General features: G+C 34.8%; 1 protein-coding gene across 1 annotated transcript in view; it reads left to right on the top strand.

The window, feature by feature from the left end:
- The window catches only part of eyg (eyegone), a 52439-nt gene extending 32155 nt beyond the window's left edge, over window positions 1-20284 (top strand). Inside the window, exons 2-5 of the mRNA XM_075305664.1 lie at window positions 407-607; window positions 17670-17810; window positions 18328-18857; window positions 18955-20284. Of these exons, the coding sequence (XP_075161779.1) occupies window positions 407-607; window positions 17670-17810; window positions 18328-18857; window positions 18955-19779 (1697 nt within the window). The 3' untranslated portion in view covers window positions 19780-20284. The remainder of the gene's footprint in view (window positions 1-406; window positions 608-17669; window positions 17811-18327; window positions 18858-18954) is intronic.
- The last annotated feature ends 4615 nt before the right edge of the window (window positions 20285-24899 follow it).

Genomic DNA, 24899 nt, shown 5'->3' with positions numbered 1-24899 from the left:
AATTATTTTGTGTGTGACACAAATTATAGGTATTCAATTAAGTAATTATTTATATTATAGTACATACATACTTGCATATAGCCGCACAATCGGGCGCACACACACACGTAAACGCACTACACTACAAATGTGAAACGAATGTAAGTCAGTTAGTCAGTCGGGTCGTGTGGTAATGCAACACGCAACACGGTTTTGTAGCTTGAGTGCGCGGGCATGAGTGAATATTTAATGCATACACCACCAGTACATGACACACACACGCACATCTATATTTCTTTTATGGTGGGAGGTGGTGGGGTATGAATGCATTGCGTGTTGATTTGTGTGTGTGTTTGTGTGTTGGTCATTTGTAATGAGGTTGTTTGTTTAATTTAAATTTTTGTTGTTGTTGTTATTTGTTTTCCAGTGGGACTAGTTTCTTCCGGACAAATACCGGGATCTGCTGCTATATTTACGGGCGGAGCCAATGGCCAACCATCACCCAGCACGCTGAGTGCCCTGGTATCTCAACAACGTCTGCTGGAACTATCACGATTCAGTGGATTGCGTGGATATGATATCGCCCAACACATGCTGACACAACAGGGTGCGGTATCCAAGCTTTTGGGTAAGTTCGAATAATTTACACTGACCACATATCCCCTTCATAATTAGTTTCCACCCCCACAATTGTTCATGAATACAAAGCGATGGCGATGGCGAAAGCGGTAGGGTAGGCCAGGAATAAAACATCTTCCCTGCTGGACGAAAGGGAAAAAACTCTGAAACATACAGCCCCAATCCCAACCCCCATTCACGACACATTCTAGTTAATTTCATTGGCATTCGATTTTGGCACCGGGGTTGTTCGCCTAAAACAAAGTTTATATCGGAACGTGAGCCATTCCAAATGACACAATGGTGGTAGAAAGTGGTGGCAGACAACAGATGGATTGGTAATGGGTTATCAAAGGGACGTACTGTATATTTATTTGTATAGCATCATCAACCCCATCACCCCCACCCCTTTAACAAATAACCACGCATCATAGTCATAGAACCTCAAATGAAAAATAATTGGATCAATTATTCTTTTAAGTCTCGCGCAAAGCAACGCAATGTGAGTCTATCCGCTTAGAATTGTAAATATGGAAATGGAACCAATACCACCACCAAGTAGCCAACTTAATGACGACGTTGTACAAGCTTATGATTGATTTAGGTGTCTTCTAATGTGCCTCCTCTGTTTGCTCGTAAATGACGAAATCAATACGGATTTGTTTTAACGTAATTCGAATTTCAAGGATTATATTTCGAATGAATTGCCGATTTTGAATGTGAGAAAAAAATTACCACCACACTGAAAAAAAGCATGCCCGGTTCCAAAGATTTTGTCCTTTCTTTTAAAAATTTGGTATTGATTTCGAGCCAAAGAAGCGGAGAATACAAGTAAGGCTACTTTTAAGACTTTTAAATTTGGGTTTTGTGTACTTGTTTCTAGGAAGCAAATTTTAATTTTTCGCTTTATCAGCTTTTTTCTTCATATGCTATCAAAGTCCTTTAAAAACGAGTTAACGACAACATTATTTTCCAAATTAAGACTCGACTTCCAGTATAAATTATGCTATGTTTGAAGTAAAAACCGTCTTTAAAATAAAGTGTTGAAAAACATTTCCTATATTTGAACGATTTTTTGCTTTGTAGTCAAGATGCAAAAAGACAACAAATTTAAAGACAATTTCATTAAATTTAAAGAATTTTTCTGAATTATTAATGTTAAGTTGACCTTAACCCAAACATTTTTTCTTTCATGTTATGATACCCATTTTTAAGTGAAATCACTTAATTATAAGGACAATATGAGTTCATTGAAAAGTTTATCGGCTTTTGGACAAGGAAAAAAACTTTATATTAGAGAAATGCGTCTTCTATGCTAAGCAAAATTTGCATTCGTATTTTAAAGACATGAAATCTTTGACCTCACGACAATATTTTTTCAGTGCAGGATTAACAACACAACCGTGGTGACTTAAAAAACTTTGGAATGTTGTTCTTTTTGTCAAATTTTCTTATGTTTTATCCTAATTTTTTTCAATTTCAATCGGTGGGTGAACTTCTGTTTATTACTGCGACGAATATCAGCTGTGGCTAGCGACCTATATTCAAATCAAAATTTATCGTGATTTCTTAAAGTTACCCGGGTAGAAAAGTCTTCGTAATATTAACGAAATTTTTCATTAAAATTGACACAACGAAACAAATTCACAATCGCAATGAATCTTTTGGATTAAGTAATGCTTTCTCCATAAAATAATGAAACATTCCATACTACTGATGACAAATTTCATCGGAAATGTTAGGAAATTTATTTGGCGTTCTCTGAAATTTTTGACTTTCAAATGAAAACGGTTGTTGTGATTATTAAAATTGTAGGTACACTTCCCGTTTCCAAGATTTTATTTTTAGATTATTATTCGTTTAAATTTCTTCTTTTCCTGGTATTTTTCTGCATGTGCTATCAAGTCCCTTAAAAACGTTTTAAGGAAAATTAATTTTACAATTTCAGATCCGACTTTAAATAGAAATCATACATTTTAAAGAATTTTTTAGAATTATTAAAGATAAGTTGACCTTACACCGAAAGAATTCTCTTCGTTAATTTTACGAAGAATTCTTCATTAACTATTCTTCCTGAATTCTTCATTAAAATAACGAAATTTTCATTCATTTTCGTAAATTTTACGAAGAACATTTTACGAATATACGAAACTTCTACGAAACATTCTACATTAACTTTTCTTCGTAAAAAGTTCGTACTTTTAACGAAACTTTCTTCACATTTCATGAATTTTGTGAAGAAGTTTTTACGAATATTTTACGAAACATTCTGCGTTAAAATTTCTTCATAAAAAGTACGAAACATTTTCTTTGAAATAACGAAGAAGTTTCATTGAAGTTGTAAAATTTCCGTTCGCGGCATTAAATTGTCTTTTATAATGTGCTTGAGTGCATTCCTTTATTCTATTTTTTTATGCAAGTCTATGCTACTTCTCATTTGGGTGATAGCGCGCTATGAATAAAAGTGAAGCAATAAAACTAAAAATTATTCAAACACTTAAGATGTAAAGTAGTGATGTCAATTTTCACACTTGCAACTACAACCAAATGCACTTTCGACTATAATTTTTTTTTCTAAAAGTTCGAACATTTTTCAGAAAAAAGTACGAAATTTTTTCATAAAAAGTACGAAAATTTTTCATAAAAAGAACGAAATTGTTTCATAAAAAGTACGAAGATTTTTCATAAAAAGTACGAAGATTCTTCATAAAAAGTACGAATTTTTTTCTTACAAACTACAAAAATTTTGGAAGAACTTTTCTTCGTAAAAAGTACGAAATATTTCGTACTTTTAATGAAAAGTTTCTTTGGTTGTAAAACAATGACAAATTTCGTACTTTTAACGAAATTTTTCGTTCTTTTTACGAAGAAAATTCTTTCGGTGTAGTCCAACAAAATTTTCTTTTATGTAAAGATTCCAATTTGCTTTTCGAGGTAAGGAAGTTTGTTTGGAGCAAGAGTATACACTTTTTTGAGAAACGTTGATTCGTTTACGTGATGAAAACATTTACATAAAGAGCCACTGTGGTGCAATGGTTAGCATGTCCGCCTTGCAAACACAAGGTCCTGGGTTCAATTCCTGCTTCGACCGAACACCAACAAATGTTTCATCGGCGGATTATCCCACCTCAGTAATGCTGATGACATTTCTGAGTGTTTCAAAGCTTCGGACTCGGCTATAAAAAGGAGGTCCCTTATTAACATAGAATCGGGTAGCTCTCATTGATAAGAGAGAAGTTCACCTCTGTGGTATCACAATGGACTGAAAAGTCAAAGTGAGCCTGAAATCTTGGATAGCCACTATACCTAACCTGACCCACCTAACCCAATTTTTTGTTTTTCTGGCTAATTGCATCTTCCTTCATATTTTTGTCACTTCCACGAGATTTATCTAAGAACTAAATTTTTTTCTGTAATACATATATATTGATTCGTTTACGTGATGAAAACATTTATATAAAGAGCCACCGTGGTGCAATGGTTAGCATGCCCGCCTTGCAAACACAAGGTCCTGGGTTCGATTCCTGCTTCGACCGAACACCAAAAAATTTTTCATCGCACCCAGAAAAAAGGGGCTCTAATGCCAACTGAACTTTATTTCAGTTCATGAAGTTTAGTTGATTTTAGTTAAACTTTGCACAATATGAGTAAATGTTCCTTATTTGAATAATTTTTTGCTAACTTTAATGACGTGAACTAAAAATAAGAAAAAAAGTTTTACACAAATATAGTGCACAATTTTACTAAAAAATAAAATAGTTCATATTTTCCTAAAATGACAGAAGTTTGCTTAAATTGAGTTCATAAGTCTCTCAAATGAGTAAATTTTACTAAAATTGTACCTGTCATGAACTTCGTATAGCGCTAAAGACATTTTAACAATTTTTAAATCCAATTTTTTCTTTCAACATATGAAATTTTCTTAAACAAGAGAAAAAAATTAATTATTTTTAATAAATTTTCTTCAATTTGACAAAAAGTATTAACTTATTTGTAACATGTTGCAATTAGAAAACTATTTTAGTTAAAATTTTCTAAAATAAACCTACATTTTCTTCAACGGTGGGTTCACTTTTTTTTGGGTGCGGTGGATTATCCCACCTCAGTAATGCTGATGACATTTCTGAGTGTTTCAAAGCTTCTGTAAGTGGTTTCATTGCAATGTGGAACGCCGTTCGGACTCGGCTATAAAAAGGAGGTCCCTTATTAACATAGAATCGGGTAGCTCTCATTGATAAGAGAGAAGTTCAACACTGTGGTATCACAATGGACTGAAAAGTCAAAGTGAGCCTGAAATCTTGGATAACCACCTTAAAAAAATAAACGCTATTTGGCCTATAATATCTTTCAAAGTGTCCATACATTTACCAGAAATATACAGTAGAAAAATTGTCTCAAATTTTCGTATTTTTCGTTTATTGTTAAAAAAGTTTAAAAAATGTATTTTAGACCTCACCAATATAAACAATATTTAAAGCTTATTTAGACTAAAGTCTCTACTTTAAAATAACATCGAGAAATAAATCGAAACTAAGTGGGAAAATAGAATTTGGTGTCTTTTTCGAATGTCCTTCTAAGTGGACATTGGTAGTGAAAGGGTTAAAGACTTAATGTTACAAAAGAACAGTGCTTGATATAAACGAAATGGGCTGTGATTTTGGAATAAAATTTATTATACCCTCCACCATAGGATGCGGGTATATTAACTTTGTCATTCCGTTTGTAACACATCGGAATATTGCTCCAAGACCCCATAAAGTATGTATATATATTCTGGGTCGTGGTGAAATTCTGAGTTGGTCTGAGATGTCCGTCCGTCCGTCTGCTGAAATCACGCTAACTTCCGAACGAAACAAGCTATCGACTTGAAGCTTGGCACAAGTAGTTGTTATTGATGTAGGTCGGATGGTATTGCAAATGGGCCATATCGGTCCACTTTTACGTATAGCCCCCATATAAACGGACCCCCAAATTTGGCTTGAGGATCCTCTAACAGAAGCAAATTTCATCCGATCCATGGTGTTAGTATATGGTCTCCAACAACCATGCAAAAATTGGTCCACATCGGTCTATAATTATATATAGCCCTCATATAAACCGATCTCCACATTCGGCTTGCGGAGCCTCTAAGAGAAGCAAATTTCATCCGTACGGCCGAAATTTGGTACACGGTGTCAGCATATGATCTCTAACAACCTTGCAAATATTAGTCCACATCGATCCATAATTATAATAGATCCATAATTATATATATAAACCGATCAACACATTTGGTTTGCGGAGCCTCTAAGAGAAGCAAATTTCATCCGATCTGGCTGAAATTTGGTACATGGTGTCTGCATATGATCTCTAACAACCATGCAAAAATTAGTCCACATCGGTCTAATTTTTATAAACCGATCCCCCGATTTGGTTTGCAGAGCCTCTAAGAGAAGCAAATTTCATCCCATCCGACTGAACATGGTGTTAGTATATGGTCTCTAATGACCGTGCAAAAATTGGTCCATAATTATATATAGCCCCCATATAAACCGATCACCAGATTTGAACTCCGGAGCCTCTTGGAAGACCAAAATTCATCTGAATCAGTTGAAATTTGGTACGTGGTGTTAATATATGACCTCCAACAACCATGCAAAAATTGGTCGAAATCGGTCTATAATTATATATAGCCCCCACATAAACCGATCCCCAGATTTGACCTCCAGAGCCCCTTGGAAGAACAAAATTCATCCGATTCGGTTGAAATTTGGTACGTGGTGGTAGTATATGATATTTAACAACCATGCCAAAAGTGGTCCATATCAGTTAGTATATGGTATCCAATAACCATGCTGGAATTGGTTCATACCAGTCCATAATTATATATAGACCCCATATAAACCGATCCCCAGATTTGACCTCCGGTGCCTTTTGGAGAAGCAAAATTCATCCGATCTGGTTGAAATTTGGTACGTGGTGGTAGTATATGATATTTAACAACCATGCCAAAAGTGGTCCATATCAGTCCATAATCATATATATAGTCCCCATATAAACCGATCCCGAGATTTGGTTTTGGAGTCTCTTGGAGGAGCAAATTTCATCCGAGTCAGTTGAAATTTGGTACATTGTGCTAGTATATGGCCGTTAAAAACCATGCCTAACTATGTCCATATCGGTGTATAGTTGTATATAGCCCTCAGGTAAATTGATCGCCAATCACACAAAAATTGATCCATATCAAGTTCATAATTGTATATAGCCCCCATATAAGCGACCCCCATATTTAAATCCTGGCTCTCTACGTACCGTGCATAAGTCGATTCGTAATTATTTGTAGACTTACCTATACATACCTTTTTTGTCTAATACATATATACCACGTATGGACTAACTCACAATTTAGAAAACGATGTTAAGAAGTTTTAAGATACCACAACCCAAGTATTTCGATTGTGGATGACAGTCTTTCGTAGAAGTTTCTACGCAATCCATGGTGGAGGGTACATAAAATTCGGCCTGGCCGAACTTACGGCCGTATATACTTGTTTTTGTATTGCAAAAATAAAAAATTTAAAAAAAAATTGGTAATAAATTTTTTAAATTTTCGAAGAAAGTCAAAAAACTTTCAAAAAACGTTTTCCAAACGTTGTGGTTTTCTTGTGTGTATAGGAATGCAATCAACTCATTTTGGAGAGTTTAACGACTGAGGAATAGCTACATATGGGTAAATAGGTTTGCCGAGTGAAAGAAAAAATTTAGACAAATAAAACTTCCCTCTCTTATAAAGTTTTTTCTTTTATAGCAAATAAGAACGAATTTATGATAAGTAATTCAATGATCGTCTCTAAACTTTTTTATTTGCTTTAAATGTGTAAAACCTATTTTTCCTGGTCTGAAATTTCAGAGAAGAAAATTCATCTATGAGTGTAATAATTTTACCTATAGGTTCGAGCTTAGCCGCTAAAATGAAAAATAAATCACTAAAAGCACAATAAAAGTATGTAGTTTAGCCACATTTTATTACAACTTAAAAGGGGGATGGATCCAAAGCACCAATTCAAAAAGTTAATTTTTACATTAAAAAACTCATTAAGGAAAGTAACCATGAAATAACTACTATTTTCGCCTGATAATGCGATCGGTTTTAAGGGCAAAAACGTGTTCCTTGAAATATACATATTAATTCGGACTTTTTTGGTTTTTTTTAACTAACTTTTCATTAATTCTGTTGGTGGAAGTTGAGAAGTTTTGGGATAGAAAGATGCATATCTATACAGTTTATAGCAGATCGTGTTTGAATGGTTCTAATGAAGACATGCTATCAATTTATTATTGGGATTATCTTGATTTGCCTGCGCACAAAAAAACTTATTCCTTCATCCGAACGAAATTTGAGACCAACAAGGTTGTCTTCCGTTGGAAAAGATATTTCTTTAGCCACAAATAAATCTTTGTCTATTTTACCCGTTGGACCTCAATAAATTGTTGGCTTCAAAGAAACAATTTTAACAACACATAAAATTTCGTTGGTCCACAATTTCGTTTTGCGAGTGGTATTCGCCTGGCATACTTTAAGTTACATAAATAGAAATTTTGACGGTTCTCGTCGGATAAGATTTAATGCTTTTCTTGCACTGTAAACAAAATGTGTTTCGGGCAGAATTTTTTAAACACAATATATTTAAGTGCAAAAATGTAATGTTCCTAAACTAGCATTAAATGTTTGTTGAGACACATATGTTAATATGTTAGAATATATTATGTTTGGGACATGAATGTTTCATAAAAATAATATGTGTAAATGTAAACATATATAAAGTTATAAATTTCGAGTAAGCATATATATGTTGTGATATTTTATTCAAAGAGCGACAGAGAGAGAGAGAGAGAGTTTAGAGAAAGAAATAGAGATGGAAACCGGGAGGGTTGAAAGATATCAATATAACACAGCGAGAGAATTTCTGTGAATCTGCTTGTATGTTGTTTCGGAAAACTGTTTTATGTGTTCATTTGTTTTGGCTATGCGCTTGGCATGTTAATAAGGCCTCGCCAAAAATTTGATATGTCTAAATATTATTTAATTTGAATATTAAAATGATTATTCGGAGTAAAGAGAACAGACATTCGGAACCAAGAGTATAGACATTTGCCTTGAGAACAGCATTTTATGCATGTGTGGACATGTGTTTGTCATTTTGGTATTATGGGCACAATTTTTTTTCTTGGTTCGTCAAAAGTAATCGGAACGTACGACGAGTAAGTCAAAATATTCAGACAAAGGAAATAAAAGAAACGGTGGAAAATATATAAAAATTACAATTCATAAAAAATATCGAAAATAACAGTAAAATGAAAAACGGGGGAAACAGTGAAAAATTAATCAGTAAAACGTATAAAAACAAAGTTTAGTCCCTCTTTAGTTCAAGAGGAGTTGACGGACTTTTTCAAAAATAAAAGCGGGCATTAAGTTTGAGTTTTGCTGCTAAAATTATTTTTCATTTTAGCGGCATAACTCGAATCTCTAAAAGCAGAATAATGCCCATATGTAAAATAGTTTATTGACAGTTTATCGAAGGAATTTATGTGGTAAAATTAGGCTTGAACTATTTTAACTTTTTTGCATATGGTGGTAACATTATAACTTTTTTGGTTATAGGTGGGGAATGATCCAAAGCAACAATTGAAAAAGTTTATTCTCTTTAAAATGAATTATTAAAGAAACGTAAACGTGGAAACATGGCCCATTAAGGGTACTTAATTTCAAACTTTTATACTAAAAACATTTTATTGTTGAAAAATTGTTAGTTTTGCAAGAAAAAAATAATATTTTATCAAAAAGCTCAGTCCATTTCGTTTATATCAAGCACTGTTCTATTCTGACTTAAATCATTAATAACCCACATTTCGAAGGTTCATTGCAAAAATTTAATATAGTAACATGTAATGTCGAACATATTTTCGGTATTTTTGGAATATATGTAAAAATAAATGTAAAACAAAAAAAATTTGGTGTTAGGTCGGAGCAGGGATTGAACCCACGACCCTTTGCATGCAAGGCGCACATGCTAACCATTGGTCCAAGTGGCCAACAAATGAAAGTTTCTGTTAAATAATGTTTTGTTTGCAGCGGCTCATGGGCGCCGCAAACTGTGCTATATAAATATAATTGTCCATTGATGACAATAACAGCTACGTAGCCCAGTGGATAGTTTACAAACTGTATGGTCCTCGGTTCGATTCTCCGTTCAGGTGAAAGGTAAAATTTAAAAAAATTTATAAAATCTAATAATTTCTTCAACACTGTTTGTATTACAGAAAAAGGTGCTAAGAACTAAAAAACTTCGTAGAAGTGAGAAAGATGTGAGGGCAGTGATGCCAGGAAGTTTTTTGAAAATTCCCTACGCGGCTCCTAAAAATATATTCAAACAAATTTGGCAAGAAAATGACAAATATTCATTTATTATTTATATTGAATTCAATTTCTTTAAAATTAATAGTCAGGGATTATACCCTTCAATAAAGGGATCAAATGTTCAATAATATGAATATTGCCATTTTTATTCGGATTTCGAACATTGCAACATCATTGCTCATTTTTAACACTACCAACATTTTTCTTGTGGACTTTAATGGCCGCGTGTTTCTTCTGGTCAGATTTGTACAATTTACGAACTTTCCACAAGCAATGCATTGGTATTTAAAATCGTAATTTTCGACCGCCTCTAGCCAACGCTTTAATTCAACAATGAGCCAATTTGGTCAAAAAGGATATTTTCTAAATTTTGTTGGAATGGTTTTATTTTCTTCACTAGACGACATTTTTCTAAAACATTAAAAACTGTTGTGAATGTAACAGTTGTAAAACAGTTTTTGAAGATATTCCGCAATAAAAATCCTACATTTACTATTTTTATGTTAGCCTGACACCAATGCAGGACGGTTTAATGTCCAAGTCATTTAAACTACATATTATTACAATACTTATTCGAGCTTATTGGACAAGTTCTTTTCAGTAATAGTACTAATTCCCTTAATCTTCTTGTCCAATAGGCTCGAATAAGTATTGTAATAATATTTAATCCTACATTTATGAACACGAATCCGCGTATGCACTGCAAGTGATCTTTGTATTAGAAAATATTGAGAGGCACCAAGTTGAGGAAGCCATCACCTGTTTATGAACCTTAATGGAAGCGTTCATTCCTGCAAATGAAATCTATTTACGCATTTGTAATTAAATACCAATGCAAAACATCTTTTAACGTTACCGCTGAACTTTTCTAAATAAAATCATTACAATGACATCGTTAACGGTGAATTGCGTATTCCATTCGTTGAAGCTTTGACTACCATATATTTTGGATCTTCAAATATCTGGAATATTAAGGGAAAGTAATCTTCTTGTTGCAAAATGTAGTAAACTCTGGAAATTGGAAAAATTCCCTACATTTGTAGAAAAAAATGAGAAATCTGTCCTTTTTCCCTACAGATGTAATTTTAGGAAAAAAAATCCCTACAAAAAAGGATTTTTCCCTACGCATGGCACCACTGTGTGAGGGAATATGCAATTAGGCGGAAATAAAATATTTTTGAGCACAATCTTCTTTAGGAGAAAATTCTTCCAAGCATATAATATTTTTGGGCTCAAAATGCTTCCAAACATATAATATGTTCCCATAAAACAAACATAATAATGTTGCGACAATATCCTTGCTTATTGTTATTATATTTAATCAAATTTGGTACAACAGAGTCCACTGTTCCTATCATATCATAAGTAGGATGTGTTGAGGTAAATTGCATAAACTCTTATATGGTCACATCTTTGTCATAACTATGTAAGGCACATAGAGGTGTTGTGCACTGCCAGAAACCTACCTAGCACACTCATCTACCCCTCTGTGGACACTCCGTGCTGTACGCATTGTCTACATTCATCGTCGTAATTGTGGGTTTCATTTTCAGCAAATCCAATTACTTATTCTGGCTGGCAAAGAGGTCGTATAAGCTTGGCTTTGGTAAATGAATTATCATACAGTGCTTATCATCCTCCAACAAGAAAGGAAGCGAGAAATTATCTTGTCTTCTCTGCGGAAGTGCTAAAGGAAAAATAAACACAGTTTATGTATTTTAATTGTCAAACATGAAAATTTATTCCAAACAAACAACACACTCGTCACAAGTTGCTGGGATGTGGCATAGAGCAGCAGAAGGGCGGTTTCAGCTTTTTGGGTTTTTAGACATGAAGCAACGCAAAACATCACAACATAGTCGCAAACAAGGCTACTGCAACGCCGCCATTCCACTCATGAGCTATGGTAGAGCAACAAATGCCCGAACGGACAGACATTAAAACAAACACGTACCGCAATCATTTATCACAACTCACCTCATCTTCATCGGGGATTGGTCAGACCGATTGTTGTTGCGGCTGCCGTTTCCAGTTCACAAATTGCAGTACACTATGAGTGAAGTGTTGTAGATTTTGGAAGGAACATCGTCACTACATTCGTGTTCAATTTTCACCGATGTATGCAAACATCGGCCTCTATCGAACTACTGCGCGCTCTGTATACTTCTCAATGTAAAGACATTACAACCACCATAAATGCAACTTCGAATGACTTTTCCATAGTGTACATACAAACGTATATATGTAAACATTGATGAGAACATATGTGAATTTTCTCATTGCATTATCGTACAGTCGATTGGTCTTAAACCTAGTCATACATGTTTCAGCTAAGGATGATTATATCGGTGATCGGTGTTCAATTGTTGGTTGAGAGCATCACTTCGAGCGACGAGGGAGAGGCGTTTGGTGTGCCAATTATAATGAATGTGAATGGTCAAACAACGTTCACACACAGCTTGTTTTGCAGGTCATATCTTGGGCAAAATTGACTACAGTCCATTAATCAAAATATTTGCTTTAAGCTTGCTCTGATCACAAGGTGCAGCACCCGGAATTGTATAAGCTCTGATTTGGATACTACACTCACAAAAATGTTCATATTCTGCCTATGAATGGAAAAATGTAAAGTGGAATATTGTGAATTATACTAAAATTCTAATAAATTTTCTATGGAATAACAAAAACTGTCCATAATTTAATGAATATATTTCGTTATTTATCGAACCTATTAGTTATTCTGACGTGTTTTTGGATATGCCTATTATGAGGTGACATATGTGCATATCGAGCATTGGATGTTTTTAAATTTGTGTAAACAGAAATTCTACTGAAAAAATTTGTTTCAAATCAATTTAATACTAAGAGCTACATATTTAATGAAACAATTAATTCATCTCGGACGAATCACAATATTAGCGACAAAAATAGAGATATTTAAATCTGAAGCTATTTTTACATCATTTCGCAAATGTTATTTTATTATTAAATCGGCGACATAAATATTGGACCTATTTGTAAAAAAAAAAATCCCCCGATATTTTTTATTTTTTTTTGTGGTTTGCTCGACGGAGATTAGTACGACAACCCTATGCTCTGTTTCCTTGAAGACATCGGTGTGTAGCGACCCAATACCAGATCATACCAAACCTACATAAAAAGAAAATTTCATTAGAATTGAGTCCATGAACAGTTTTCTTTGGTATAACGAAAAATAGTCATTAATATAATGAAAATGAAGAAATTTCGATAAAACAACGACAAAGTTCATTATATTAAAAAATTTGTTTCGTTAGATAAATTGTTATGATTCTATCAGGGTATTTTTGTGTAAAATAAATTAAATAAAGTCAATAAATATCTCTCATTTTTGATTTCAATGCGATAATATGGATAATTTTAATCAGTTGTTATGGAGGCTACATTAAAATAAAAGTCAACATAATAATAATTTCAGATTTGTATTTTGATATAGACATTAGAATCCTTTATGTGTCTGAAATAAATTGGGGACATGTCAAGTAAAAATTGCTGTTTTTATTGGTCCAAGAAGTCGAATAGAAGGCGGGATATTGGTCCATAAAGGAGTTATATCGAAACATTGATCGATATAAATTACATTTGGCATAGCTTCTTTTGGATCCTCCCAAATTTTAAACAAAACGGTTAACAATTGTGACTTCAATGCCCTCAACAAGTCAAATAGGGAGATCGGGGGCTAGAACCATGGGCCGAACTATGCCACATTATCCACTACTCTGTGCGAGTTTAAAATACCTCTAGGTTTCGAATTTTAAGCAAATTGGATAAAAATTACAGCTCCAATGCCATCAAGAAATCAAATCGAGTGATCGGTCTTGAACTGCTTGCAGACAAAAAACGAGTTTATGCAGAATTTCAGCCTGATTACAACCTGATTACAGAATTTATTCCTGATCAAGGGTATATACTTTAAAAAGCCGAAAATCGACATGTCAATCAGAGATGGTCTGTATCAAACTTTTTCCGGTTTACGACTGTCGCAAACTCAAAATACTGCAGTCGCGCTAGCTAGGCAGCGAATTCGATGATATCAAATGATGTGCGAAGAAGTTTCAATTCTCAGGAATGTTCATAAAATTATTAACGACTTTAACGAAAAAGTAAAAGCGAGAACAAACTTATTTCAAAGGGAAACTCCAAGCTAAAATTACTATGTTCTACTCGGTGGTGCAGAAACTGATAGCGAAGGAAAACCACTATTTAAGTCTGCACTGGTAGAAAAAGTTTCGTTATATTAATGAAATGTGTCATTAAAATTGAGCCAATGAAAAAAATTCATTGATATAACGAAATTTTTCGTTATTATAACGAATTTTCTGTGAGTCAACGAAACGTTTCGTACTATTAACGAACATTTTCATTGTCTTAATGAAAATGTTTCGTTGTATCAATGAAAAATTTTCGTTGGCTCAATTTTAATGAAATTTTCCTTGTGTGTGGCACAAGTAACCTGCTGTTTATAGGAAATCTTATAATTAATCCAGCAGTGCTGCCGCTACTACTTCAATCGAAGTATTTTGCTTCATTTTCACAAAATTTACTTCGTCACTCCTTCTTCCAAAAATCTGCTTCACTTTTTGTTCTGCTTCAAATTTTTAAATGTTCCCCATATTACCTAACTGTTTTTCCTATTCCTTTAATTACGATGAACATAGCGATTTTAATCATTGAATTATTAACCGATGTGGAACAATTTTTGCATAGTTGTTAGAGACCATATACTTACACCATGTACCAAATTTCAGCCGGATCGGATGAAATTTGGTTCTCTTATAGGCTCTGCGAGCCAAATCGGGGGATCAGTTTATATGGGGGCTATATTTAATTATGGACCGATGTGGACCAATTTTTGCATGGTTATTAGAGATCATATGCTGAAACCATGTACCAAATTTCAGCCGGATCGGATGAAATTTGCTTCTCTTAGAGTCCCCGCAAGCCAAATGTGGGGGTCCGTTTATATGGGAGATATACGTAAAAGTGGACCGATATGGCCCATTTGCAAAGTTTCAAGTCGATAGCTTCTTTCGTTCGGAAGTTAGCGTGATTTCAACAGACGGACGGACATGCTCAGATCGACTCAGAATTTCACCACGACCCAGAATATATATACTTTATGGGCAATATTTCGATGTGTTACAAACGGAATGACAAAGTTAATATACCTCCCATCCTATGGTGGAGGGTATAATAAAATGAATTATATTGTTTTGTTTTCAAAAATGAATGATACTTCAATTTTTTTCAATCTACTCCAATCTACTAATATGCCTGTAGCACTGCGCTACAGGCGTATTAGAGAGAGTATGGAGAGACGTTTTAGAGAGAGAGAGAGAGAGTAAGGCGAGGCAGAAATATTCAAATCAGGACTGCCAATTTTGCCGATTTATCGGCATTTTGACGATTTTTGACTCAAAAAGTAACAGTTTCCGATTTTTGCCTCGAAAATGACGATATTTACTCGGTTCAAAAATTTGGAAAAATCGAGCGAATTCGAAATCTTAACCGATTTCGATTAAATTTTGCTTAATTTAAGAGTACTTAATTATCTTGTATTAAATTTGAAAACGACCTATTTAGCTCAATACGGCCCCATTTGTTGAAATCAGGCGATGCATATATATGGGGGCTGTGTCTAAATGTGATACGATTTTTTTTCCAAATTCAATATCGTTCGTCCTTGTGCTCAAAAAGCACTGAACCCAGTTTCATCAAAATAATTGCGACCGGCATCCTGCGAACAATACATAGACAGACCGACCGATGAACGGACGAATACGAATAAATCGACTCAGGAGGTGATTTTGAGTCGATCAGTATGTTTTGTGGAGCCAAAAGTCAATAAAAGTTATTAATCCCCAAAACACTATGTGGGTTGGCATATAAAATCTGAATGTATTTATTTTAATATTATTTAAATTCCCGATTTTTGGACGATTTTTATAATGCAAGTGCCGATTATGACGATTTTTCGTGAAAAAGTGACGATTTTGCTTAAAATTTTATTGGCAGCCCTGACTCAAACTCCCATTCGTATTATTAATTAACATATTTCATTAATATGACGAAATATAACAATTTAAAATTTATTTTTTAACGATCCATATCATTATATTAACGATCGCTTTCATTTTATAAATGATATTTTCAATTCCACACACAAAGAAAATTTCATTAAAAGTCAGCCAACGAAAAATTTTCTTTGATATAACGCAACGTTTTCATTAATACAATGAAAATATTCGTTAATAGTACGAAACGTTACGTTGATTTGCAGAAAACTCGGTATATTAACGAAAAAAATCGTTGTATTAACGAATTTGTTTCATTGGCTGACTTTTAACGACACATTTCGTTAATATAACGAAACTTTTTCTATTAGTGCAGTTTCGGAGTATATAAACCGCCTGTTTTAAGGGCTAAAAGTTTCCAAAAGTTACTCTCTCTGTGCAAATGATTATAATAATTCCATCTTGGGAAACATTTTTATTCTAATTGAAAAAATTACAAAGTTAATATTCGTAATATTAACGAAACGTGTTTCATTAATATAACGAAAAACCAAAACACAAAATTGTCTTTTAACGATTGATTTTGTTGTATTAACGATCACTTTCGTTCTTATAACGAACAATTTCGTAATATTAACGAAAAGTAATCAACGAAGCCCGTTCGTTAATACATTTACGATACATTTTTCTACCAGTGTATTATGAACCACGCAAATCCAGAATATTTTGAATTTGCCAATGAGAAGAGTTTTTAATAAATACAATATAGCAGCATATTTTTGCATCCCTTTTATTAAGGGACCAACTTAATTAAATGTTAATTTTTTCTATTCACAAAAAGAAAATTTTATTAAAATTGAGCCAACGAAAATTTTTCATTGATATAAGGAACAATTTTCATCAACACAATGAAAATATTCGTTAATAGTACGAAACATTACGTTGATTAACAGAAAATTCATAATAATAACAAAAAATTTTGTTGTATTAACGAATTTGTTTTTAATTACACATTTCGTTAATATAACGAAACTTTTTCTATTAGTGTAGGTTTACGACTTTTGCGATGTACGCATTATACCGTCGTAAATGTATGTAGCAAAAGTCACAGCTTGATGTCAATGTGCTATAAAGGGAATAGCAAGCAAACAACATAGAAAATAGAAAATTTGACATAGAAAATAAAAGAAACATTTGGGGCTAGCAACGCGGCAGGGACCTGCTAGTTATGAATAATAAACTAATGACTAGTTTAGTTATGGATAATAAAAAATGAATGAATGGTTTTGTAATTTGTGGAAGTGAAAAAATCGTAATGTTCTCATTTAGTATGATCTTTTAATGATTGTTAGTAAAAGATTTTTGAGAGTGTAGGATAGAATTATTGTGGGAAGATCATTATGAAGATATGGCGCGTGGCAATTTTCCAATCCAGATTCTCGATATAGTTATTATGAATTTCGATAATCACGTACGATAAGGAACAACCATACAGAGGCTAGTCAGAGTTCTTTGCCAATTTGTTTGGTTCTTCTGCCACATCGCTTTTGTGTACAATTTTCGTGGATGTGAAATCACTTTCCAGAGTGGAAAATTAATTGAAATAATTGTCTTTATTGCAGGTTCTTTGCGTCCACCTGGCCTAATTGGTGGCTCCAAGCCAAAAGTTGCAACTCCAACTGTGGTATCGAAGATCGAACAATACAAGCGCGAGAATCCAACGATATTTGCTTGGGAAATACGCGAGCGGCTAATATCTGAAGGTGAGTACAATATCGCAGTGTCTGGCTTAGGAGAGGCAGAGCATAACAAAGAAATCACATCAACAGAAGCGAAACACCAAACAGAGATATTCCCACAGAGCTGTTTGTTTGGTCCATTTTCATTTTCCTTATCGGAATTCGTAATCTGTTTATTAAGTCTTTTCGACTTATTTGTCCGTTTGATGTTGTGATTGATTGCGGTCGATTAGTTGGAAGCTTCATTCACTCACTCATTCACACATGCATGAATGCGTCGGTCGACCACATTTAATGTTATGCAAATGTGCCCCCTCCCCCATGGCAAGAGTGTTATGGTGTGTGGGGAGGCTTGACCGGCTAATCTTTTCGGATGCTTTGTGCCCACATCGTCGTCATTGATGAGATTTGAGATTAACTCAATGATCGCTTTAACGATTTATGGCTTTTGGACGCAGGCCACGGCCAGCATCTTCGTCCCGATAGCCATTATTATAAAATGGAGTAGGATTAGTAATGGATTTTTTTTCGTAATTTGCAGGTGTTTGTACAAATGCTACAGCTCCATCGGTGTCGTCCATCAATCGGATATTGAGAAATCGGGCAGCGGAAAGGGTAGCTAATGAGTTCGCCCGAACCGCTGCCTATGGTTTATATCCTCCACATCCGTATGGGGGATTCTCATGGCATCCAGCTGCAGCAGCTGCTGCGGCATCAACTAGTGGAACGAATCCACATTTTTGGTCGCCTGCAATGAGTGCGGGAGCTGCATTGACCGCAATGCCGACTGTGAATCATACCACGACCGCCGTCCCGAATAACAGCACAAACAGGGCTATCTCACCTAGCTCTGGCAGCCATGACACTCTGGAATCACCAGATGATAGTCGCCACATAGATTCGGATTATCTAGATGATGACGACGAACCAAAGTTCCGACGGAATCGTACGACTTTTACTCCTGAGCAATTGGAAGAATTGGAGAAGGAATTCGACAAGAGTCACTATCCTTGTGTAAGCACCAGGGAACGTCTATCAAGTCGCACATCCTTAAGTGAAGCTAGGGTCCAGGTAAGATCAATGGAAAACCCATCCGAATAAAAGCTTCCGCCCAATCAGGAGTTAAAAGATTTACACAGAGAATCGTATTGTTTTTACCTTTTTTTAGGTGTGGTTTTCAAATCGAAGAGCGAAGTGGCGGCGACATCAACGTATGAATCTGTTGAAGCGCCGTTCTAGCCCCACTACCAATTCCTCTGCACCCCACTACTCCCAGCAATCGTTAGAGACATGCAGCAATCCCACCTCTGCATCTCCTACTCCTAGTACCAATAGCAATGCATCAACATGCCCTAACGATCAACCCGCTTCCATGATTCAACAACAGCAATCAGGTCAACCAACATCAGATGTTTCCCATCCACCGGGGATGGGCCAATCAGGTGTTACAGCTCAACCCACATCAATGGCTGCTCACATTCCAACTATGCACACTCACCATCCCGATCCACAATCGGCGGCAGCAGCATTACTGCTCAATCACTACCATCAGCATCATCAGCAACTGGCCAAAGGTCAACCACCCTCACTGAATATGCCACCATCATCGTTTAGCGTCTTGGGCAACGAGTCACATCAGCAGTTGGCGGCAGCCATAGCAACAGGATCTCCAACACTTTCGATGGGTGGAGAACACAGTGCTTTCCGATCTTTGGTTAACACGCCCTCGGCTGCGGCCTTCGCTTTGGGTTTAGCTCGACAATACGCCGTAGCTGCATCATTATCAGCAGCAGATCAGGAGAAGCATAATCCGCTTCCTGGTGACCACATCTCAAAGCCCGTTTCCATCAATGATTCAGATTCGGATGAAGAGGAAATAAATGTACATGACGATTCAAATGATGCCGATTCTAGCTTTTACGCACCACCCTCAAGTTCGGAAGCCAATCCACAGGGCCGAGCTCCTATGCAACTCGTCAAGCATGAGCGTTGATCCCAGGGTGCTGGCAATGCTACTGATTATGGTGCTACCAACCCAGTCTAAAACTAACATTAATGTGCAATCATACGCTTACAAACAATATATTTACCAAAGTTTTTCCAAGACTTAACAAACACACTCACACAAAACGATACACACACACTCGTGCATTTCATACGATGCCACAGGCTTCTGACATTTAAACGCAAATGCCAAATCCTGTTTTGCTTGTGAAGTCTTTAAGGCACTCTTCTCCAATCATACCTCACCTTAAATGTATAATTCTGGAATCCATCATCGTCCGTAATATCGCCACACTTGGGACACGAGGCAGAGGATCCAACCAATCAACTTTCCAAACCTAGATGACTTAGATGCAATCACATCAACGATGTACAGTAGAGTATAACTACGTTTATTTAATTTAAATTCCCTGCTCTCTATTCTTCTTTATTATGTACCAATCTTGAGTAAATAAATCTTCTACTTATGAAAAAAAATTTTCAAAATTAAAAAATGCGTTTCACTACTTTGGATGGTGGTATCGGGAAAATGTCCTAAAGACAGAATTGAAGTAAACAAGCATCAGCACCCATTAAACAAGAGGTTCCTCACTTAATTTCTACTGGGCCAAAACACCACAGATCCACTTTCGTACTGCTTGTTATGGCTTTGTCGACTGTTTGAAGGCCATAATTCTAACCAATCTAAACGTGATGTTATTTCCTACATATTGCTTTTGAACAATAAAATAAAAGCGATTTACATGTGGCATTACATATCAGCCACCCTTCATATTATAATAACTGAATTGTGTTTGTTTATTTGTTTGCATATTCCGGGTAATCTCGCAAATGGCTGAACCGATTTACATGAAAATTTCAGGAGACTTTGAGGCCCAGCAAAAAAAGCGTCGCCACAAAAGTAATGAAAATGTTCTTTGTGGATCCGGAAGTGGTGCAAAATTGACGCAGAAGCGATGAATTTAACATGGGCTTGTCATAGGACGGAAGTCCTCCATTCCAACAGCCGTTGCACTGAATTTGTAGGTGTGATTCGAATTCAATGTTTTGGATGTAAATTAAAAAATTCTGTGATATTTTGTCAAATAAATAATTTTTTATAATTTTTAATGGATTCTAACGCTTGTCGGAAACGTTTGAACTCAAATATTTTCAAAAATTCACAATTTTTTCAGATTGGATTTAGCATTTTTTTTTCGACAAAATTTAAATGATTTGTACCATTTTATGAATTCTTACTCTGTTTTTACCCTATTTGAAGAAAAAAATTTTAAATTACCCATTAAAAGTATGAAAACCCCAAGTTATAAAAAATGAATTAGAAGAACTTCCAGGGGGGGGGTTAAAATAAAGAACTTCATTGGGAGTGCATCTTCCGGAAGTGCTTTTAAAATTGTGCCTTTGGAAGAACTTCTAATTTTTTTGCTGGGGGGTTATCATGTGGTGAAAATAGAACACTCCATGTTTTTATATCTGGTCGGGAGGGGACCATGTCCGATTTTTTAAAAATTAAACTGGAAGGGAGACCTCTAAATATATAGTATTGTGAAACTTAAACTTCTCAAAAGTCTTCGAAATTTAGAGAGAAGGCGAGGGAGGTTATGAATTAACGTGGAGTACCTGATTTTTTGATATCCTGGTTGAGGTGGGCGACATCCGTCTTGTCCCACCTTTTCAAAACTGAATTAAATAATTTTACAATTTCTGTTTTCTACCATTTCTTTGAAATTCGCACAGAAGGTAGAGAATAGACCCTGCCTAACTTCAGCACTCCAGTTGTACATATTTTGGCACGGCACGGGACTTTGCTCATGCTCGACTATTTTGAAAAACTTACTCTCTCCTATATAATTACAATTCACAAGGAACATAGGGGGTTGTTGCTCAGTTGAAAAAGGCAAGATAAATGTTCGGGGATACCGACCGAAAGAATCTTAAGTTCGAAGATGGGCTATATCGGTCCAGGTTTCGGTGTAACCTCGTTATAAATCGATCCCCTGATCTGACTCCTGGGGCTACTAGAAGCCAACCTTTCAATTTCACTCCATGAAAATTGAAAGGTTGGAAGTAAAAATTTAGATTACAATACAAAGCGTTATTTAATCATTTTCTTGTACGCTTACACGCACTGTTGTCAGTATTTTCCGAGCTCTTGTCCCCAAAATGGATCACTTTTATCCCCAAAAATCCCCAATTTAATTTAAAATTCCCCATAAAAATCCCAAAGAAATTTTTGGCAAGTTTTTTGAAACAAAAAGTAAACGAATAGACTCTGCTGTAGAAAATCCGTACAAAATTAAAAAAAAAACAAAAACATTTTAAATAAAATAACAATGTGGAATTGAATGAAGATTTCAAAACACAAAACCAGGAGACGGGTGCTCAAAATATCATCCGATACCAGCCCCCATCAGAGTTAATTAATGGTATAAAGAGTCATCGAGTCATCTTATGCAAATCCTCGCTCGAGAAATAAAAATGGGAGTTCGGTCACCATATAGTCCAGAAATAAAATTGACTTATCGATCGAAATGCGTTGCTGTCCCGATATGAACTCTACTCTGTATATGCGGGATATGGGATACATGTTCAAAATCAGTGGTGTACGCATATGAGTCCTTACGAAATAATTTCACAATAGTAAAAAATTTCTTAGGAAAAAGAGTAAATTGTAAAGAAGCTTTTGGGCCACCCAAATAAATTCCGTGGAATAAAGAGGAGGAAAGTTTTTTTTTATTATTTCGAGAATCTCTGTACTTCTTTAAGCCTTTTTTTGTAAGCATGTAAAGAATTTCATATAAACCATAGTTCTTACTGTGATAATTACTCGTATACTGAACAAATATCGAAAATTCCCCACAAAAATCCCCAAATTTGTGGAAATTCCCCACCAAATCTCCAAGTCCCCAACTCAAAAATTTGGTCCCCATCCACGAAAAAGTATCCCCGATTTGGGGAAAAATCCCAAATACTGGCAACACTGGTTACACGATATGTTAAAAATTTCTTGAAAACTCAAAACTCAAAAATGGTTCTTATAAGTCCAGAATACGATGCAGTCTCCATATGTAGAAACTTTAAATATTACTTCGGGAAGGGTTTAAAACATCCGATCTTTGAGGTAGAAAATAAAGGTGTGCACATGAGCAATATTTTACTCACGCACACTCGCGACCGAAAAATCCTACTCACGCCCACTAACAAAAAGAAAGAAACACAAGCAAATGTCGTGATAATCTAAATGTTATGTATATATATATATATATATATATATATATATATATATATATATATATATATATATATATATATATATATATATATATATATATATATATATATATATATATATATATATATATATATATATATATATATATATATATATATATATATATATATATATATATATATATATATATATATATATATATATATATATATATATATATATATATATATATATATATATATATATATTAACATATTTGTCGCAAATATGCTACAACAATTTCGTTATCACACCTCGCCATAAACGTAAAAGTCTGCAATCTATGACGTCACTTTTTTGTTTGGAGAGTATGCATCGAATTAACTTTTTAGACCATATAAAAAATGTTCAATACGATAAAATTGTGTTTATTTCATTTAAATTTCCTCCTCACGTTTCTTGTTTATAATTCAGAAATTTACACTCAAAAAAAAGTGAACTCTCTATTTCACTAAAACCAATTGAACTTTATTTTAGTTCATGGAATTATTACGTTTGGAGAAAATTTCCTTTACTCCAATAATTTTTTGTGTACGTTAGTTAAATAAACTAAAACCGAGGAAAAATATACTCAAATGAAGCAATTCGAGTCTTCCACAAAATATTTCACAATTTCTTTAAATTTTTAAATTTTACCAAAAATGCGTCCATCACGAACTTCGTAACATATGTCACTAAAGACATTCTTGCAATTTCGAACTCCAAATTTTTCCTTCAAACTACAACATTTTCTTTAACAAGTGAAAAAAACTTTGTTATGTCTAATAAAGTTTCTTGAATTTGTCGAAAAATATTTACTTTTTTTTATGACATCAGCGTGATGCCAACGTTTGTAATACTGTTTAGTTAAAATTATCTACAAATATTCAAAATTTTCTAAAAATAACCGAAAGTTTTTTTCCTGCTGGGTTCACTGTTTTTTCAGTGTAGTTTGTTTTTCGCTTGTGAATATTGGGAAGTTAAAGTTGAATATTGGGAAGTTAAATATTAAAATTTACTTTCCAGTCATGGTATGGCCTTTAGGATTGCGCTAATGTTAATATGACAGTCTTTGAAATCTAATCGATTGGGAGTCTCTGTATCATATACTTGACAATGATCCTCAACTATGACGAGCGAGAGGTTCAATCGACGGTCACATTCCCAGGGACAACTACTAGGTATTTGCGAACGACATGAATACGGTCATTAAACAAATTTTAACGATCGCCAAACTCAGTGTTTTTGTGATCAACGTTCGAAGATAGCCATCATCTCATCTGGAGTTATGTTGGAAACAATGTTGATCCACCTCCGTTGGTCAATTCAATGTGAACTTTTACGTCTGCCCAGGGAAAAGTTTATTGCTTTTGACCACATAAAACAGAGCATCATTGGCCAAGATAACTCCTAAAATCAACTACATAGATTGGACTGAGGTATTTGTGATGGCCCATAAACGCATGTGCCCAATGCCCAATTACTCAAACTGATCTGAACATTTTGGCAACTATGTTGCAGGCGTTTTATGTCATTTTAGCTTGAAGCCCACATGTAAATGGGCAGGCATCCATCCGTCCACCAAGTGGATGTGGAACAAAACAAACTGTTCCTTGTTGTGTTAGGTTAAGTCGTAAAATTCCTTGCTGTTATATTGCGCTGTTTAGCGCCGTTGTTGTATCAAAGCCTAAGCCTAAGAGAGCGATTGCGTTGATTACATTGATGCTAAATAATTTCTGAAAGCAAAAGGATGGAGCCCAACCAAAGTGAGGTCGTAGATTACTTTTTGTTTTTAAGTACTCAGGCGCCGTCGATGTAGTTGGTAATGCCGCCGTGCTTACATACATTTATGTTTAGAG

Source organism: Haematobia irritans, chromosome 4, assembly GCF_050003625.1.
Source record: "Haematobia irritans isolate KBUSLIRL chromosome 4, ASM5000362v1, whole genome shotgun sequence".
Lineage (NCBI taxonomy): Eukaryota > Metazoa > Arthropoda > Insecta > Diptera > Muscidae > Haematobia > Haematobia irritans.
Note: the sequence above shows the minus strand (reverse complement) of the source record. Positions and strands in the feature narration are given on the sequence as shown.